Genomic DNA, 17,182 nt, shown 5'->3' with positions numbered 1-17,182 from the left:
GTATTATTATTATTATTATTATTATTATTATTATTATTATTATTATTATTATTATTATTATTATTATTATTATTATTATTATTATTATTATTATTATTATTATTATTATTATTATTATTATTATTATTATTATTATTATTATTATTATTATTATTATTAATATCATCGTCATCATTATCATCACAAGTATTGGTAAGTGATGAGGGGAACATACTTAGAGTTGAAAATTTTATCCCTGAATAGTTTCTCCCGCAAGTGAACTAAAATATTACTCTGAAGAAGCCCGTCCGGACGAAGCGAATCGATAGAAAACCATGTCTCAGCGAGTGTTCCCCTCACCACTTACCTATCACTTCCCACATTGTCAAAACATCATTATTATTATTATTATTATTATTATTATTATTATTATTATTATTATTATTATATCAAGTGAATGCAGTAAGTGTGTGTATCGGGAAGAACTATACTTCCACAAGCATCTTGATGCAGTTCTTAGCTACCTGAAGCCTCAAAACGAGGAATCGAAGAGAGGATGCAGAAGAAGGGAAAACATCTCAAGCAGATAAAAATAACAAATATCTTCACACAACGAAAGACCGTAGAGGACTAGCAAATGTCTTTGAACCTGTTCGTCTTTGAGATATAAAGTAATTGCTCTCCTGACTGCCCAAAATCAAGTTGGCCTTTGCAATGTAGAGCTGATGATTTCCTGCAACATAAACCTCCTCATCCAGTGAGTTCTACCCTCGTGTGCTAGGAAGGAAGCACCGCTGAAACAGGTTTGCTCCACCTCTGATCTTTGGTGGCACTCCTCCTGCACTTCAGCTCCCTAGCCAGCAGACTTATGCCGACACTCCCTCGCTGGCACTCCCCCACTGTCACGCCGCGCCACGCCCGCCTCATTAAGCCTCGCCGGTCATTGGGGGCTGTCGGGCGGCGAGTCTCCGGTGCCGCGTGGCCCAGGCTGGCCGGCGCCATGCTCGAGGCCGCCGCCCCCGCACCTTGATTGCTTACCTCATGCCTCTCATATCGCCTCGCCGCGCCGCCTGCTTGTTGCTTCTTACCTTGCTGACTGTTCCTTGCGTGTACTCATTATTTATATTCATGATTCACGAAATACTAATTTTTCACTTCTGTTTTTTTGTATATTTCCATACCTTGCCAACATAAACAAACGCGGGCGAAGTAATTTGGACCATTTAATTTGGAGACTCCAATTTGCGAGTTAATTAATGAGTGTAGACATATGGTAATACGCAAAGTAGCCGTTCATCAGTTAGGAATCCAAATTAAGACTCCCAACTATTTTTCACGAAGTTTAAAAGGAATTTATTTGATGTTTCGCCGATTTTTCTTCAAAATAATCAGTTGGCATTTAAGGGGAAAAATATTGTGGCAAAAGGAAGGTGCCTAAACTTAAGATCAAAATATTGAATCAGTGTTGAGTCGATATTATTTCTAAGCTTACATTGTTTTCGTAACAGGATGATATTTATGGGAAGGACAGAGAGTAGCGAAATTAATCAACGTCTTATCCAAAGTTGATTGTAAAGGTTATGAAACAAAGTGTAATCAGTCCCGTGAAGAGTAAAGAGGAAAGATTAAACGGGGAAAAGTTTAATAAGGTTTGTGCAGTGAGATCATAGCCAAGGAAGAGTGTAACAGTTTTTCTTCTCTTATTTATACTATCTTATTACTGCATTCTCCTCACATCCATTTCCACCTCAGAGCAGCACCGCACCTTCCATTCACAAGTCATGGGGCACGAAAGTAAACACTGTGTTAATGCGATGTGTTTAATGAAATAAATATCGTATGTACAAGAATGTACAGACCTCGCCTTGGGGAATGTGTGCCATACATAAATAGGTACACGGATACTAATATTACAGGCATTATTACAGTTATTTATACAGAAACAAAAAAATTGGAGCAGTGAATGGGTACCAGGTATTAATCGGGGGTTGTGTCCCGTCTCCTGGGATCTGTTATCTTCTCCTATAATTCCTTCCCCTTCTGTCTCCCTCCGGCATATGACCACAGATGTTGCGCCGACTAAACGAAACTTTCCAACTTATACAGAAACAACTCTAGACGAAGGAATGCTGCCAAGGGTTGGATGTTTCGTCCCACCAGACGGCCCCCAGTGCGGCTAGCAATGCCCAGCCGCCACGGGGGAGGGAGAGTCTGAGGTGTCGGGGGGAGATGGGGTGAGTCAGCCTCAAGGGAAACTTATGTTGGGGCCGAGTGAATCTCCTAATGATGGGGAGGGTGGCGAGGGGTCCGGGGCCTATATGTTGGTATGCTGTGTGTTCGTGTTGTGTTTATTTGTGTGTTTGTATGCTTGTGTGTGTGTGCGTGTGCGAGGTAGTGGGAGAGGTGTGTGAGAGGTGTGTTTTGGCGGAGGGTTGGAGGAGGTGAAGGGATGAGGTAGGAGGGGGCAAGGGTGATAGGGGAACAGGTGGTGGTGAGAGAGTGAAGGATTTAGGTTTTAGAAGTAAGAGAAAGGTGGGTAAGAATGGTTGTGTGTGTGTGTGTGTGTGTGTGTGTGTGTGTGTGTGTAATGGAATGATGTGCTGTAAGAAAGATTTTGTTTGTGATGTGGTGTTGCAGTATGGGAGTTCGTGTGATGTGTTTTTTGCTATATGAGATGCGTGCTAGTACATCGATTTATGTGTGATAAATATGCATGGTGTTTTAACGTCCTTGTCTTCCGAAAGGCAGTAGGGCAGTGTAGATCTGTTGTCAGTTGAGGGTCGAGGGTATATCGGCGTGTGGAGGCTTGTATCTATCTCATTTTATTTAGGTGTAGGTGTTATGGGGTGTGTTAGGGTATTGTAGTGAAGTGTAATGTAATATACGGGATACTATAGTTTGAGAATGTCAGAGAATCGATGTTAAAAAGGAGTATTGGGAAGCTAAAGGTGGCCCTAGGCTCTCTCTGTGTGTGTATGTGTGTGTGTTTTAGATGTAATGTGTATGGAAAAAAAATTGTAGGTGTAAAAACTCTGAACCTTGAAAAAAGAATAAAAAAACAGAATTGGATCTCACTCAAAATCCCTTTACCGCTGAGGAAAGTAAAAAAAGAAAACTAAACCAATCAGTCCCAAGAAAGGAGGAAGAAAAAGGGTATCAAAATGGAAGGAGGAAAAAAAATAACCCAGCCACAAAAAAATCTTAAATCCAACTGAGAAAAAATATATATATGAATAAAGTAGAGCCGACAAATTATGCCCAGTCCCTTCCTCCTCCTCCTCCTCCTCCTCCTCCCCCACACAGAGAGGAGACTCGGGTTGGCGTCTCACCCAGCCCAGACCTTCTACCTTTTACTATTTACAGAAGGCTTACACGCATTTTCCGCCGCGCCTCACAATAAAGGGTACCATTAACGCCACAATGATCCATATGACTGAAGCTTAACCTGTGGCTAACGACGCTGGCCCAAACAAGCTGAAAAGCACACAATTCCCGAAGCCTCCCACTCCCTGCCTCCCTCCCGCCTCACCATTCATCCCTACATTCTGTTTCTCTCTTTCTCCCTCCTTCTTCCCTCTTCTCTTCTTCCCTGCGGCTCCTCTCCTTTCACAGCCGCAGTGGTTCGAGTCCCCCGCACAATCCATCAGCTCAAAACGCCACTGATCCCGCTAGTAATTTTCCTCAAAAGGTGTCAATATCGTACAGGTAATTGATCTTAGGCCAGGTATAGGTGAATAGGGGCAGGTTAGGGCTGGTTTTAGACTCCCTCCCCTCCCGCCCCCCCCTCCCCTCTCTCTCTCTCTCTCTCTCTCTCTCTCTCTCTCTCTCTCTCTCTCTCTCTCTCTCTCTCTCTCTCTCTCTCTCTCTCTCTCTCTCTCTCTCTCTCTCTCTCTCTCTCTCTCTCTCACTCTCTCTCTCTCTCTCTCTCTCTCTCTCTCTCTCTCTCTCTCTCTCTCTCTCTCTCTCTCTCTCTCTCTCTCTCTCTCTCCATTTTTCACTTTCCTCACCCAAAGGAAAATGCAAACAAGAAATAAATGAATCGACTTTAGTTGTATATTGCGCACAGATGTGAGAAAAGAAAAATACAGCATCTCTTTGTCGTGAGATCCAATTCTGTCGTGTGTGTGTGTGTGTGTGTGTGTGTGTGTGTGTGTGTGTGTGTGTTTACATCCCCAAGGTCACCCATGGTCTGGGAAGCAGCAACAATACACCAAAAAATACAGGAATGAGATTTTTCATATGCATCCATACACACACACACACACACACACACACACACACACACACACACACACACACACACACACACACACACACACACACACACACACAGATACACACACCTGGAAACTGGCCAGTCATAAGTCACCTGAGGAGCCTCCCAGGAGCACACAGGTGGCACTAAGTCATTAATCACTAAGTATGAACATGTGGGCGCTACACCTAACATACAAAAATACAGCAGTAATTTTATGATACATAAAAAGCATAACCTTCCACTCTCGTCACATGACGCAGATCAGAAGCATAATTATTAATCTTTTTACATTCTAAGTAAAATAAAGAATAAAAAAGACAATCAGTGGTATGCATAAGAATGAACATTTCGATCCAACACAGTGAACAGACAGACACTCGTCTCTAGCCTACCCTCGAAGTGGCCGTCTCGTGAAGGAAACACGTGACGGCACACTTGGAGAGTCACAGAAATTAATGAACAAGTGAATAAAAATTAAACTCGTACGTAAACCCATATTTTCTTACGCGTAGGAACGTTCCACGCGCGGCCATGGCTCGCGGAACCTTCCCACACTCGTCACCAACGGAGCACCTGCAGCGTGTCTCCGCCAGTCCTCTGAGATTCACGGCGGCTTCTCGGCCCTCCGAACACGCCGGCAGGAGGAGCTGAAGCCAAATGTACAACACAAACACATCTCCGTCTGTCTCTCCCGAAGCTCACCGTCCCCAAGTATTACCGTCGGTACTGTTTTGCATAACTTTCTTTTTAATATTGGTCTTGCTTTCTTGCTATCCGGAAAGCATTAATTCTTGATAACGTACAAGTTCATTAATTTTTTTGTTAACTCGAAAGTAAATCGAAACAAATCGGGTTTTTTTTTCATCATTTCGCGAAACGCTTATGAAGCTGTGATGGACTTTCGCATTTTTTTCCTCTTCCAGCATTTTTTATAATTTCTCTCTAATAAAAATTTCTTGTATTACTTTTTTTACATTTAATTTACGCATTTCACAATTTATTTTTCCATGTAGGTGGAGTGAATTACAGATGAACGCAGCATTTGGAGACAGATCCACCTTCCACCTCGTCACATCCCTCCGCTTGGTGTCGGGGGCGGCGGGGCGTTTTAATTAGCCCATCGTGACGGGAGATACGGTTACGGGCTGAGCTTTCATTTCTCATTCCATCACACAAAAAACGATAAATTCCGGTAACCCATCCTTGGTCAGACATCCTACAGCAGACGCCACTTGGGAAGCCTCAGACGGCCCTCTCTCGAGCCCTCTCTCCCTCCTCCTCCTCCCCCTCGTCCCCGCCCGGAGGTGTGAGGGGCGGGCCGCGGGAAGGCCACCCTCGCCCCCCGCTACTTTACACCTCCCGTCCACCTCGAAGTGACCGTCGCGACTAGTAATTAAAGGGTTTAAGGACCAGCTGGAGGGCCATTACAGGGACCTTGTGGACCTTTGTCGAGAGAGAGAGAGAGAGAGAGAGAGAGAGAGAGAGAGAGAGAGAGAGAGAGAGAGAGAGAGAGAGAGAGAGAGAGAGAGAGAGAGAGAATATGAGAAGTAATAGTCCGGTACAAACATGCCGGAGAATGAAAAAGAATGTAAATGAAATGGTTAAATGATACGGAATTGTGAGGGAAAAGTACAAAGGCCGCGGTTTTCTCCATGACTGAGAGGGAGGGAGGGAGGGAGGGAAGGAGAGACGGAGGAAGAACACCTGGCCAACGCTGCGACAGATAATCGTCGGTGTTCTTTCTCTTCTGAAGGTTTTGAGTTAACATCATTGTCCTTTCATGGTCATCTGTGCATGTATGTATGTATGTACGTATGTATGTATGTATTATTGTAAATATGAACCGAGGGAATGGATTGGCCTGTGTGTCTGTGTGTGTGTGTGTGTGTGTGTGTGTGTGTGTGTGTGTGTGTGTGTGTGTGTGTGTGTGTGTGTGTGTGTGTGTGTGTGTGTGGAGCGACTACTGCTAATGACTTTGGCTTTGCTTTACACGTTCCTTAAAAAAAATGCATAAACAGAGAAAATAACTCGCAGCATCCGTAAAAAGTAGTAGTAGTAGTAATAATAATAATAATAATAATAATAATAATAATAATAATAATAATAATAATAATAATAATAATAATAATAATGATGACACTGATAATCATTAGTAAAATAATATAATACAGACTGAAGGGGGGGGAGGGGGCGAATTGTGTTGACCCCCCCCGACCCCCCTCAACATAGAGAGAGAAAACGAACATCTCATCTGCTCGGGCGGTTATGTACACACACACACACACACACACACGCACACACACACGCTGTCTAGTCCTATTCGTTAACGCTAAGTGTCTAAGGACTAGCACACAAGGTTTATACATGACACCATCTCGCTTTCAGATCTCTAACTGAGGTTGGTCACTGAATGTGCTTCCTTGCTGCCTCTCCTCCTCCTCCTCCTCCTCTGCCTTCTATCCTGTTATCCTTTGCCTTCTTGTTTATTTGCTGGATTGAATGGCTGGGGGGCGGGGGGGGGGGAGGTTGCATATAGATTTCACACCACCTTCCACCGACATAACACACATTCACTCCACTTAATTTCTCTTCTCATTTCTCCACCACCTCCTCGTTGTTGTTGTTTTCATTTCTACTTCCTCCATCTTCTCCAGCCCAATCCCTTCCTCTCATTCCCTTCCTTCATTGCCGTCTCATGCCAGTTATTTCTCCCCCGCGTTGCTCCCCAGCCATTCTTGCACTCCGTCAGGTCACTTGGCATTCCTCAGGTCACGCGTGGCTCCTCCTCCTCCTTTTTCTACCAATCTTCTTGTCCTCTCCTTACAGTCCTCTTTTTTTTTCCTCCTCCTCCTCCTCCTCCTCCTCCTCCTCCTCCTCTTCTTCCTGCCCCTCCTCCAGGTCAGGTCAGGCGAGGAAGGAGCTGCAGCACAATGATTCACACTGGCTTGATTTGTCTCGCTGTCGTCCGGGGGTCACAAACTGCTTGGTTGTCCCACAAAGCTCCCAGAAGCCTTCGTAATTGTTCAGGGTAACTTCTTCGTTTGCCACAGCACCCAAGGACACTAGGGACACCCATAGACACAAGGCGATACCCTGAGACACCCAAGGATTTAGTCATTGCCACACTGATGCCAAACACTGGGCACCGTGGACCTTCATGAACCGCGACGCGCGCCGCCTCGCCGCTGTCCTCAGGCCCGGCACATAATGTGGCTGGTGATTTTGTGCATCGAACTTTCACTTATGGCTAGGAACTTCTGGCCATTAGTCTTCGGCTCCAGTACCGTGTTGTCCCTCAAGATCTTGTGTCTCTGCACGCGACCTTTCCGCAGGCCCAAGTAGCGGGAGTTCTTGAGGAAAGATATGTAGGTGTCACTGAAGGCCAGGGATTCGTACAGCTCGCATCCCTGTCTCCTCAGTTTTACTATGTCCAGGTCGCTCAGCTTGCAGTCCTGTTCGAACCCTCTCCGCCGTCGGGAACCCTCTCTCTTCCTCTGGTGCCGGCGTAGGCACACTCTTAATTTTCTCTGTGGACAAGGGAAACAAAAAAAATTAGAAGGATATATACAAAGGACGCATATGATCAGTCGGGTGTATTCAAAACAAAATTGATAGACCCCAACTGCTTTCCATGATCTGTTTGTATCTGTGGAGAAAACATAAGTCGTAGTGAAGAAATGGAATACAAATGTTCTTATAACTATTACGTTCTAATCGACTGATCATCATTTGCCTTCTCTGTGCAAAATTACAAAGTACTTAATTCTGCTGAGTAACAAACACGATGGACTCTCCTGTGAGGAATCATAAATAATTTACTGCAAATCCGTGCTTCCCTTTCTCCCTTCTCTTCCCTTCCCGTTACTTCCCTTCCCTCCGTGCTTCCCTTTACCAACCCTTTCCCTCCCAAGGCACAAGACTTCACCACCCAAGCGGACCACCCTGTCGAGGCCTGTCGGTGAGGAAAGGAAGCGGAGGGGAGGGGAGGGGAGAGGGGAAGAGAGAAAGAGAGGAAGGGGAGGGGAGGGAAGGGGTTCAGAAGAAGAGGTGACATGGCAGTGGTTTCTTTGGTGATAGATTCTTGCCAACCTCAACCAACCTGCCTGTCTTTTCCCCATTCATCTAACCCTTTCTCTCTCTCTCTCTCCTCCTCCTCCTCCTCCTCCTCTTCCTCCTCCTCCTCCTCCTCCAGAATAGGTGGGACTCTGCTAATTACGGGCCGCACAGGTAATTACAGACCGTGACGACAGGTAGGTGGGGGCACTTCCAGACCCTAGGCCTATCTCTCTCTCTCTCTCTCTCTCTCTCTCTCTCTCTCTCTCTCTCTCTCTCTCTCTCTCTCTCTCTCTCTCTCTCTCTCTCTCTCTCTCTCTCTCTCTCTCTCTCTCTCTCTCTCTCTCTCTCTCTCTCTCTCTCTCTCTCTCTCTCTCTCTCTCTCTCTCTATCTATCTATTTATCTATCTATCTATCTATCTATCTATCTATCAGTCTGTCTAACAAATCTATCACACTGGGACATGACTTACCTACCCACCTCCTTCCTTCCTTCTTTTTTTGACCCTTGACCTCATCCATATTATGACCACCAATAAAAAACGAACGTGACCCAATCATCAGGTGTTTACCGTGACCCGCCTCGGTGACCTGCTTGCGTGTCACCTTCATTACGCCGCGAAAAAATATGTTGAGCAAGAGAAAAGTGCCGCGTCAGAGGAGGCGGCAAGCAAAGCAATTAGGGGCTATGAGGCTGGTCTGTCAGCATCTGGGGCTCTGCGTGTCACTTTCTGCACCTCCGTCAATAAAATCTGTCCTCTCTTGTTAATCTGGCTTCTGTGTACGCTATGTCTGCCTGTCTTGTTGCTAATCTTGTATGTGCTTGATTTTTTATACTATAGTAGTTTTACATTTTGCTCTCTCTCTCTCTCTCTCTCTCTCTCTCTCTCTCTCTCTCATCCTCTTTACATAGGACTGTCTTGTGATCCTAGTGACAGTTTAACATGGCCTCTGCACCATAAACAGGAAATACACCCATGAAAACCCGATCATTCTTTTCTGTGGCCTTGGGAAATAGTCTTAATGGCAGCACGATACGTTAAGGAGTATGGAACAAGTTTTATACCGGAACTTAATGATTGAGATTGTCGTCGTGATCAGTGTAAGCGGCACCCAGGAAATAAAAATGAAGAGTGAATGGAAGTAAAGAGAATATAATAAAATGAGAAATAGGAGTAAAAAAGGAGATGAAAAATAAGGAATAAAAAGAGGAAAATTAATAGAAAAAAACGAAAATAAGGAGACAGAAAACAAGGGAAGAAAAAAAAACAGATGATGATAGTGGTTATAGATCTTTTGTTAATTAATGAGGAACTCCGCCAAAGGACTAAGAGAGAGAGAGAGAGAGAGAGAGAGAGAGAGAGAGAGAGAGAGAGAGAGAGAGAGAGAGAGAGAGAGAGAGAGAGAGAGCATAAATAAACAGAATGAAACATAGGCCACAAATATATCATACTTTTGCCCGGATATTAGATGAAACGAGAAGTTAAGTGTCAGTTATGAGAGTGAGTGAGGAGCGGGGCCCGTCATTAGCCAATAAGAGGCCCTAACTATAATGGCCAGGTGAGGGGGGGGGGAGGGAGAGGGGGAGGGGGAGGGAGAAGGGGGGAGATGAGGGTAAAGAGTATAAACGGGAAGAAGGAAGGGAGATGAGAGATGGGGAGGAAAGGAGAGAGGTAGGAGGAGATGAGAGAGAGAGAGAGAGAGAGAGAGAGAGAGAGAGAGAGAGAGAGAGAGAGAGAGAGAGAAAGGTAAAGGTGGGTATGAGGTAGGTAGGCAGGGAGTAACATTAATCTCCCTACCCATTTTGTAGACACTTCTTCCTTAGCTACGTCCTGTGGGGGCATACGGGCATTAGCGGGCATTGGAAGCAGGAGGGAGGGAGGGAGGGGGAGCGAGGAGGAGGAGTGGGATGTAGTACAAGTTATTGCAGTAGTAATTTCCTTGCACACATTATTGATAATTCTTCGGTTAGTCGAGAGGGAGAGGGAGGGTGGACTGTGATGTAGTAGTTGTAGTAGTAGTAGTAGTAGTAGTAGTAGTAGTAGTAGTAGTAGTAGTAGTAGTAGTAGTAGTAGTAGTAGTAGTAATAGTAGTAGTAGTAGTAGTAGTAGTAACGTGAGATGGTCTTGATGGGGGGGTGTTGTGGCAGTGATTAGGGTACGGCTCGGGTCCACTCCTGATTCCTATTAGAGAACCATTAGCCAAAAAACAACAACGAGATTGGGCCATTATGGAGCGCTACCCTTTGGCATCTATATTAAACACTTGTAAATGGATCATGAGAGAAAAAAAATGTAAGGCGGCGGTGTAAATAAGGAGTAATTGCACGCTTGCGACAAGTGAGTACAGGTAATTGTGGGGCAGCGCGCCATTATTAGAAACGAGGCTGCAGCATCGACACTTGCACACCTTGCAGCGGACGAGTCCAGGAACGGAACGATGAAAATAATATTTGCTTCATAAAAAAGACTAAATTTATAGCCGTTCTCGAGCTACACCAGATCTAGACTCATCTCCATTACTCCTAACATATTTTTTCGTCGATAAGATACGCTAAATGCTTGATAAGGGGGTCGGAGTGGGGCATAGTTATAATTAGTGTGCTGAGACTATCTGAATGGCCTTCAGCCTCACAGCTCCAACTCTCGACGGTGTGTTACGTGAATGTCCTTAATTCTGACCTTCGCCAAGGAAGCAGATAAATTATGATAAGAAAAACAGCCAAGTAAACTCAATAATCCCAACATTTAATAATCCAATGTATCAATTATAGATGATTCTAAAACGTGAAAGAATCATTTCAACAAAATATATTATACACCAAATTTTCAAATGATATTTAGCAAAAAAGTAACGAGAGAAATAAATAATGCATTCCTTCACACAATTTCCAACGTGGTGGTCGCTCGTAAACATTACAATCTCGTAACTGCATACGCTCGACGCTGTGTTTATCTAATTATCAGTCCATCTATTTATTTATTCATAGTGCTCTTCAGGCCATTTCCTCGTAAGTTACGGCGCGATTCATATGTAGCAAGGGTAGGAGAAGAGGAGGAGGAGGAAGGAGGAGGAGGAGGAGGAGGAGGAGGAGGTAAGAAATGAGGGTGAAGAGAGAGTTTGGGTAAGAGCAGAAGGGAGGTGGTTGGGGGAAGGAAAGTAGGAAGGCAAGGAAGACCATCACGAGAGAGGATGCTGAAAAAGGTTAAGGAAATGCTTTGTGGCTGTGGGGAACGATAGACAGTGTGGAGGTGGGTGGTAAAGTAAGCGGGTGTGTTCCTTTTATTGTAAGGCTAAACGATGTGATAAGGACAGTAGCGGGTGGGAAGCAGGGTTGGGGTATCTACAGATGAGGGTGTGAGAAAGTGATGTGAGAATCGGGCAGTCGGAGGCGGGAAGTGATAAGGTGCAACGGAGATGAGGAAGCAAGAGATATGAGGCGCTGATGATTCTGTGGAGGTAGTTATAAGAGATGGAGGAGGGGTGGAAGAGATGAGGAAAGGTTAAAGAGGGTTGAGGGTGGAAGAGATTGCTTGAAGAGGTGGAGGAGAGGTTAGAGAGAAAGAAAAGAGGTTTGAAGAGTACTGAGGAGGATGAGAATTGGCAGAGAGGTTATATAGCTTGGGTTGGGGTGGATAGGAGTGATTGACGAGGTGGCAGAAGGGTTCAGGAGGTTGAGAAGGTGGAGGAGAGGTTAGAGAGAAAGGAAAAAGGTTTGAAGAGTACTGAGGAGGATGAGAATTGGCAGAAAGGTTAGATAGCTTGGGTGAGGGTATGTAGGAGTGGTTGGGGAGGTGAGAGAAGGGTTAACGAGGTAAGAATGGGTTTGGGGAGGTGTGGGGAGGAGCTGGGGCGGATAGGGTAGTTAAGAGAGGGCCTTGTACAACTTCCTAACAATGGGGGTTAAATTACTCGGCGGCAGCGAACCCAAAACGCCGGATTGGTTGTGAATTTCATTAGTATTTTGGCCATAACCTTAAATAAGAAGACCACCCACCCCTACTCCCTCACTCGCACCCTTCCCTCGCTCTCCCTTCCCTCCGCCTCCTCCTCTCCCTCTCCTTTTTCTCTCTACCTACATACCTCTCTCAACCCCTTCCCTTCCCTGCTATCTTCTGTTTTCTTCGTCTATTTCCATTACCTTGCCGCATTCTCCTCTATCACCCTCCTTTTTCTATCATTATTTCTCTCCCTTTCCCCGTCTGATTTTCCCCTTTATCTCCCTTTTTCTCATTCTTTTCCCTCCTTTAGATATACTTTTTTCCCTTCTTCTCCTCATATTTCAGTAACTTTTCTCCTCTGCTTTTTTGTTTTTTTATCTTTCTTTCTTCTTTGTAACTCTTAAATTCAGTCCTTGACCCTCATACGCTTTTCACTGCCTACTTTTCTTTTTTCACTTTTCCTTCATTATTCTCTGACTTATGTGAATAGCAGTAATAGGTAAGTGTTTATATCATTCAGTTACAGAATCTCCCTTATCAAGCTGTTACATAAAATTGAGGAGTACCAGGAGATTGTTATGTACGAAGTGATTTTCCGCTGAGTATAGATACAAATTTTCTGTCTGTCTGTTTGTCTGTCTGTCTGTCTGTCCTTATTAGTGTGTCTGTGTCTGTCTGTCTGTCTGTCTGTTTTTCTGTCTGTCTGTCTGTCTGTCTGTCTGTCTGTCTGAGTCTGTCTGTCTGTCTGTCTGCCTGTCTGTCTGCCTGTCTGACACACACACACACACACACACACACACACACACACACACACACACACACACACACACACACACACACACACACACACACACACACACACACACACACACACAAACAAACAGAAAACGAGACATCAAATCAAATCCAGGTAACACTTCACGCAGGTATACAAATTAAGGTGTCCCGTGGAGGTGGCGGCCCGTGTCCCGGCGTGTCGAGAAGCGTATTATTAGGCGGATTAACAAGGGATTTCCGTCACCCCAAACCTCAGTGGGCCGTCAGCTGGGGTGAGGGGAAGGTGTGTCGCTCTCGGCTGCTTTGATCCCCAGCCGCAAGGAAACAAAGGAACAACGGGAGGCGGACCAAAGCTTCCCGGATTAAGGTTGTCGTCTATTGCTATTATCGTTTGGGTTTGGGGGTTTAAAGGCTGTCCATCTCTCACTCTAGCCATTTAGGATATTTAGGGTCGTGTTCTCTGACGCTTCCGCCCCTAACATCCACCATTTCCCAAGGCCGAGAAGTTGATCAGTTTGGTGAAGTGTTGTTTTTTAGGTTCATGGCGCAGAAAAAGGGTCAGAGTGTCACCAGGGAGGAAAACGAAAGGAAAGGAGGAGGAAAGGAAAATAAAGGAAAGGAAAGGGAAGGGAAAGGCGGAGAAGGGAAGGGAAGGAAAGGAAAATAAAGGAAAGGAAAAGGAAGGGAAAGGCGGAGAAGGGAAGTGAAGGGCGGAGAAGGGAAGGGATGGGAAGGAAAATAAAGGAAAGGAAGAGAAGGGAAGGGAAAGGAAATAACCAAAAATCCTACTAAAGCCTTGTAAAATGTGTGTGTTGAGGCGCCAAAATGTTTCATAATATGGCTTTTGTTTTCTCCTCCTCCTCCTCCTCCTCCTCCTCCCTCACCCTCGTCCTGCCTCCCTCCTGTTTGTTTGTTTCTGTGGGTTTGTGTTTGCTTCCTTTCTTTCTTTTCTTTCCTGTTTCCTTTTGACATGTTTTTGTTTGTTTTTGTTCTATTCCAGTTGTATTTATTTATGATATCACAACGAATGCGATTTTTTTTCATACTGAGAAATTTCCGTACGATCAATATCATTGAAAGGGAGGGGAGAGAGAAGAGGGAGGAAAGGGTAAATGAGTAAAATATCTCTCTCTCTCTCTCTCTCTCTCTCTCTCTCTCTCTCTCTCTCTCTCTCATCGTCCCTTTTTATTGTTTTTTTTTCAAATAATTTAATGTTACTTTTTACTTCTTTTACAAATATTTCCTCTTTATATTTTTTTTCCTTCACCACCACCACCACCACCACTACCACCACCATCACCACTACCACCACCACCACCACCACCACCACCACCACCACCACCACCACTACCACCACCATCACCACTACCACCACCACCACCACCAGCATCGACTTGTCTGTTTGTCTTTTTATGCGCGTTATCTTCATTTTATTCTAATGACTTTCTGGCTGTCAAATTTACATAACATTTTGCCTTTGCACTTTTCACCCCTTCCTTTTATATCACCATCTTCCCCATTACCATGACAACCACCACCACGACAACCACCACCACTACCACCACCACCACCGTCGCCACCACTCTCACCTACGTGTTTACCTGAAGGCTCCCACGGTTGTCTGACACACCTTCTCTTTTGTCTGTGCTTTAAGGATCCCTTTGACCCCTTCCCTTTGTCCCTCAACTCAGGGCACGGTGCAAACAAACATCTGCCACGCCTGAAGTAGGGAAGGGAAGGGAAGGGAAAGGAAGGGAAGGGAAGGGAGGGGAAAGAAAAGGAAGGAAAGGATGGGGAAGGAAATAGAAGGGAGAGGAAGGGAAGGAAAGGGAAGGGAAGGGAAGGGAAGGGAAGAGAAGGGAAGGGAAGGAAAGGAAAGATAAGGGAGGGGAAGGGAAGGGAAGGGAAGGGAAGGAAAGGGAAGGGAAGAGAAGGGAAGGGAAGGAAAGGAAAGATAAGGGAGGGGAAGGGAAGGAAAGGAAAGGGAGGGGAATGGAAAGGAAAGGAAAGGAAAGGAAGGGCAGGGAAAGGAAATAGAGAAACGGAAGGAAAAGGAAAGAAAGTAAAGGAAAGGGAAGAAAAGAAAAAAGGAGGCGGCCAAGGGATAGGAAAAAGAGTAGAGATTAGGAAAATTGAAAGGAGGTATTGGACAGGAAGCGGTAGCGAGAGAAGGTAGAAAACAAAAGGGAAAAAAGTAAAATACATGAAATAAAAGAAAATGAAAAGGAGATTAAGAAGCAGAATGTGGTAAAGAGAAAAGAAAGGAAATAGGAGATTAATCAAAACGGAGAGAAAGGTAACGGGAAGGAGAGGAAGCAGATGGAAGGAAAAATGATAGAGAAAAGGAAGGTATAGAGAAAAACGCCGAAAATGAGGGAGGGAGGAAGGGGACATGTATAAGAAGAAAAGGGTCACCATTCAAAAGTCTCGTTCCGGTAGCGCGGCCTCCAAGTGTGACCTGGAAGTGTGACCTCAAGTGTGACCTCTCGTGACCCCTATTGACCCCTGAACAAAGACACAACGATGGATTAGGGTGGAAGGGAGGAAGAGGGAGAGAAAAGAGGGGGGGGTAGAGAGAGAGAGAGAGAGAGAGAGAGAGAGAGAGAGAGAGAGAGAGAGAGAGGATGTGAGTGTGGTATGCGACACGCTTGCATAAATAAAGAGAAGTAAATAATAGCGAGAGATGAATAATTAAGATAGACAGTGATGAATGGAGAGCAATGCATAAAAATAAGTAGTAATAGAAAAAAATTGCCTATAAATAAGAGTGGAAAAATAATGAAGGAAATGACCTGACCTAAGGAAGACTTATTTATTAGTTAGAGGGTACGAGATGAACCTTACCCTTCCTCCCCCCTCCCCACCACCACCCATTCCCTCCTCACACTCCCTTCTCCCCACACACCCTTCTCCACCCACAAGACTGCCACCCCTCCCTTCCTCGCCCCTTTCTCCCATTTGCACGACTCCCTCACCACTCCCTTCTTCACCCTTTCCTCCCACTCCTCCCTTCCTCGCCCCTTTCTCCCATTTACACGACTTCCCCACCACTTCCTTCTTCACCCTTTCCTCCCACTCCTCCCTTCCTCGCCCCTTTCTCCCATTTACACGACTTCCCTCACCACTCCCTTCTTCACCCTTTCCTCCCACCCAACCCCCTTCCTTCCCCTTCCACAAGACTCCCCATCACTCCCTCACCCTTCCACCTCCTGACCCTTTCCCTCCTGTTCCCCTCCATACCTCCCCCTTACGAAACGGAAGACTAAATGAAAGAGAAAGAAAGAGAGAGACAATTAGAAAGAAAGAACGGAAGACTGAATGAGACAGAAAGAAAGACTGAATAACTGAAAGAGAAAAAGGACTAAATTAAAGAGAAACGACGAAGGACAAAGAGAAAAAAAGAATGGATGAGAGAAACAAAGAAAAAACTACACTAATTGAAAGAGAAAAAAAAGACTAAACGACCCCTCCACCTCCTTCATCCCTTCCCTCTTTCCACCCTACCGTCCACCTTTCCACTCTTCCTTCTCCTACCCATCCCAACTTCCTTACCTATCCTCCATCCTCACTACCACTCTCCCCATCAATTCTCATGTCCTTCCTCCCCATCTCCACTCATTCCTCTCCCCCTTCCCTCCCTTCCTACCCATCCCTTCCTATCTCCCCTCCCCACAAGTTCTCTTCACACCACTTCGCGTCCTCATGCACTAAGTGGGGAGAAATTTGTCCCCACGAGAGGCGAACAAACACGGAAATGACCCAGTGAGTGTGCGTGGAGGTCCTTTCTTTTCTTCGTCCCCCATTACTTTTAGAACGAGACTCGACCTCATCTCCATCCTCTTCGTTGACCTACTTCTCTGGTACATCCTTTCTCGAGTGCCTCCTTCATTATTGTGTGTGGAGGTCATTTTTTCTTTTCATCGTCCACCATTACTTTCAGGACAAGACTCGACCTCAACTCCACCATCTTCATTGACCTACTTCATTGCTACCTCCTCCTCTCAGTTGTATTTCTTTCGTTCAATAACCTCGCCACTTCTTCGTCTATAACTATGTTCTCTGAAATCTTATTGTACCTCTTGAAGTCATCTCTCAGCATCACTCCTCATTAAAAATTCCTCTCCCACAACTAAAACTTCACCTCCACCCAAAAGTACCTCCTTCCTTTCTTAAT

At 45.2% G+C, this 17,182-nt stretch overlaps 1 protein-coding gene and 1 long non-coding RNA gene across 3 annotated transcripts in view; one reads left to right on the top strand and one right to left on the bottom strand.

Moving 5' to 3' along the window:
- The window catches only part of LOC126987899 (uncharacterized), a 380,175-nt gene that overhangs the window by 156,200 nt on the left and 206,793 nt on the right, over positions 1–17,182 (top strand). The window lies entirely within an intron of this gene.
- The window catches only part of LOC126987898 (uncharacterized), a 65,720-nt gene continuing 54,637 nt past the window's right edge, over positions 6,100–17,182 (bottom strand). For both annotated transcript variants that reach the window (XM_050845396.1, XM_050845398.1), the window contains exon 5: positions 6,100–7,764. In XM_050845396.1, coding sequence (XP_050701353.1) covers positions 7,429–7,764 — 336 coding nt within the window. In that variant the 3' untranslated portion in view covers positions 6,100–7,428. The remainder of the gene's footprint in view (positions 7,765–17,182) is intronic.

This window comes from Eriocheir sinensis, chromosome 67 (assembly GCF_024679095.1).
Source record: "Eriocheir sinensis breed Jianghai 21 chromosome 67, ASM2467909v1, whole genome shotgun sequence".
Taxonomy (NCBI): Eukaryota; Metazoa; Arthropoda; class Malacostraca; order Decapoda; family Varunidae; genus Eriocheir; species Eriocheir sinensis.
The sequence above is the reverse complement of the archived record's forward strand: the minus strand, read 5'-3'. Positions and strand labels throughout refer to the sequence as shown.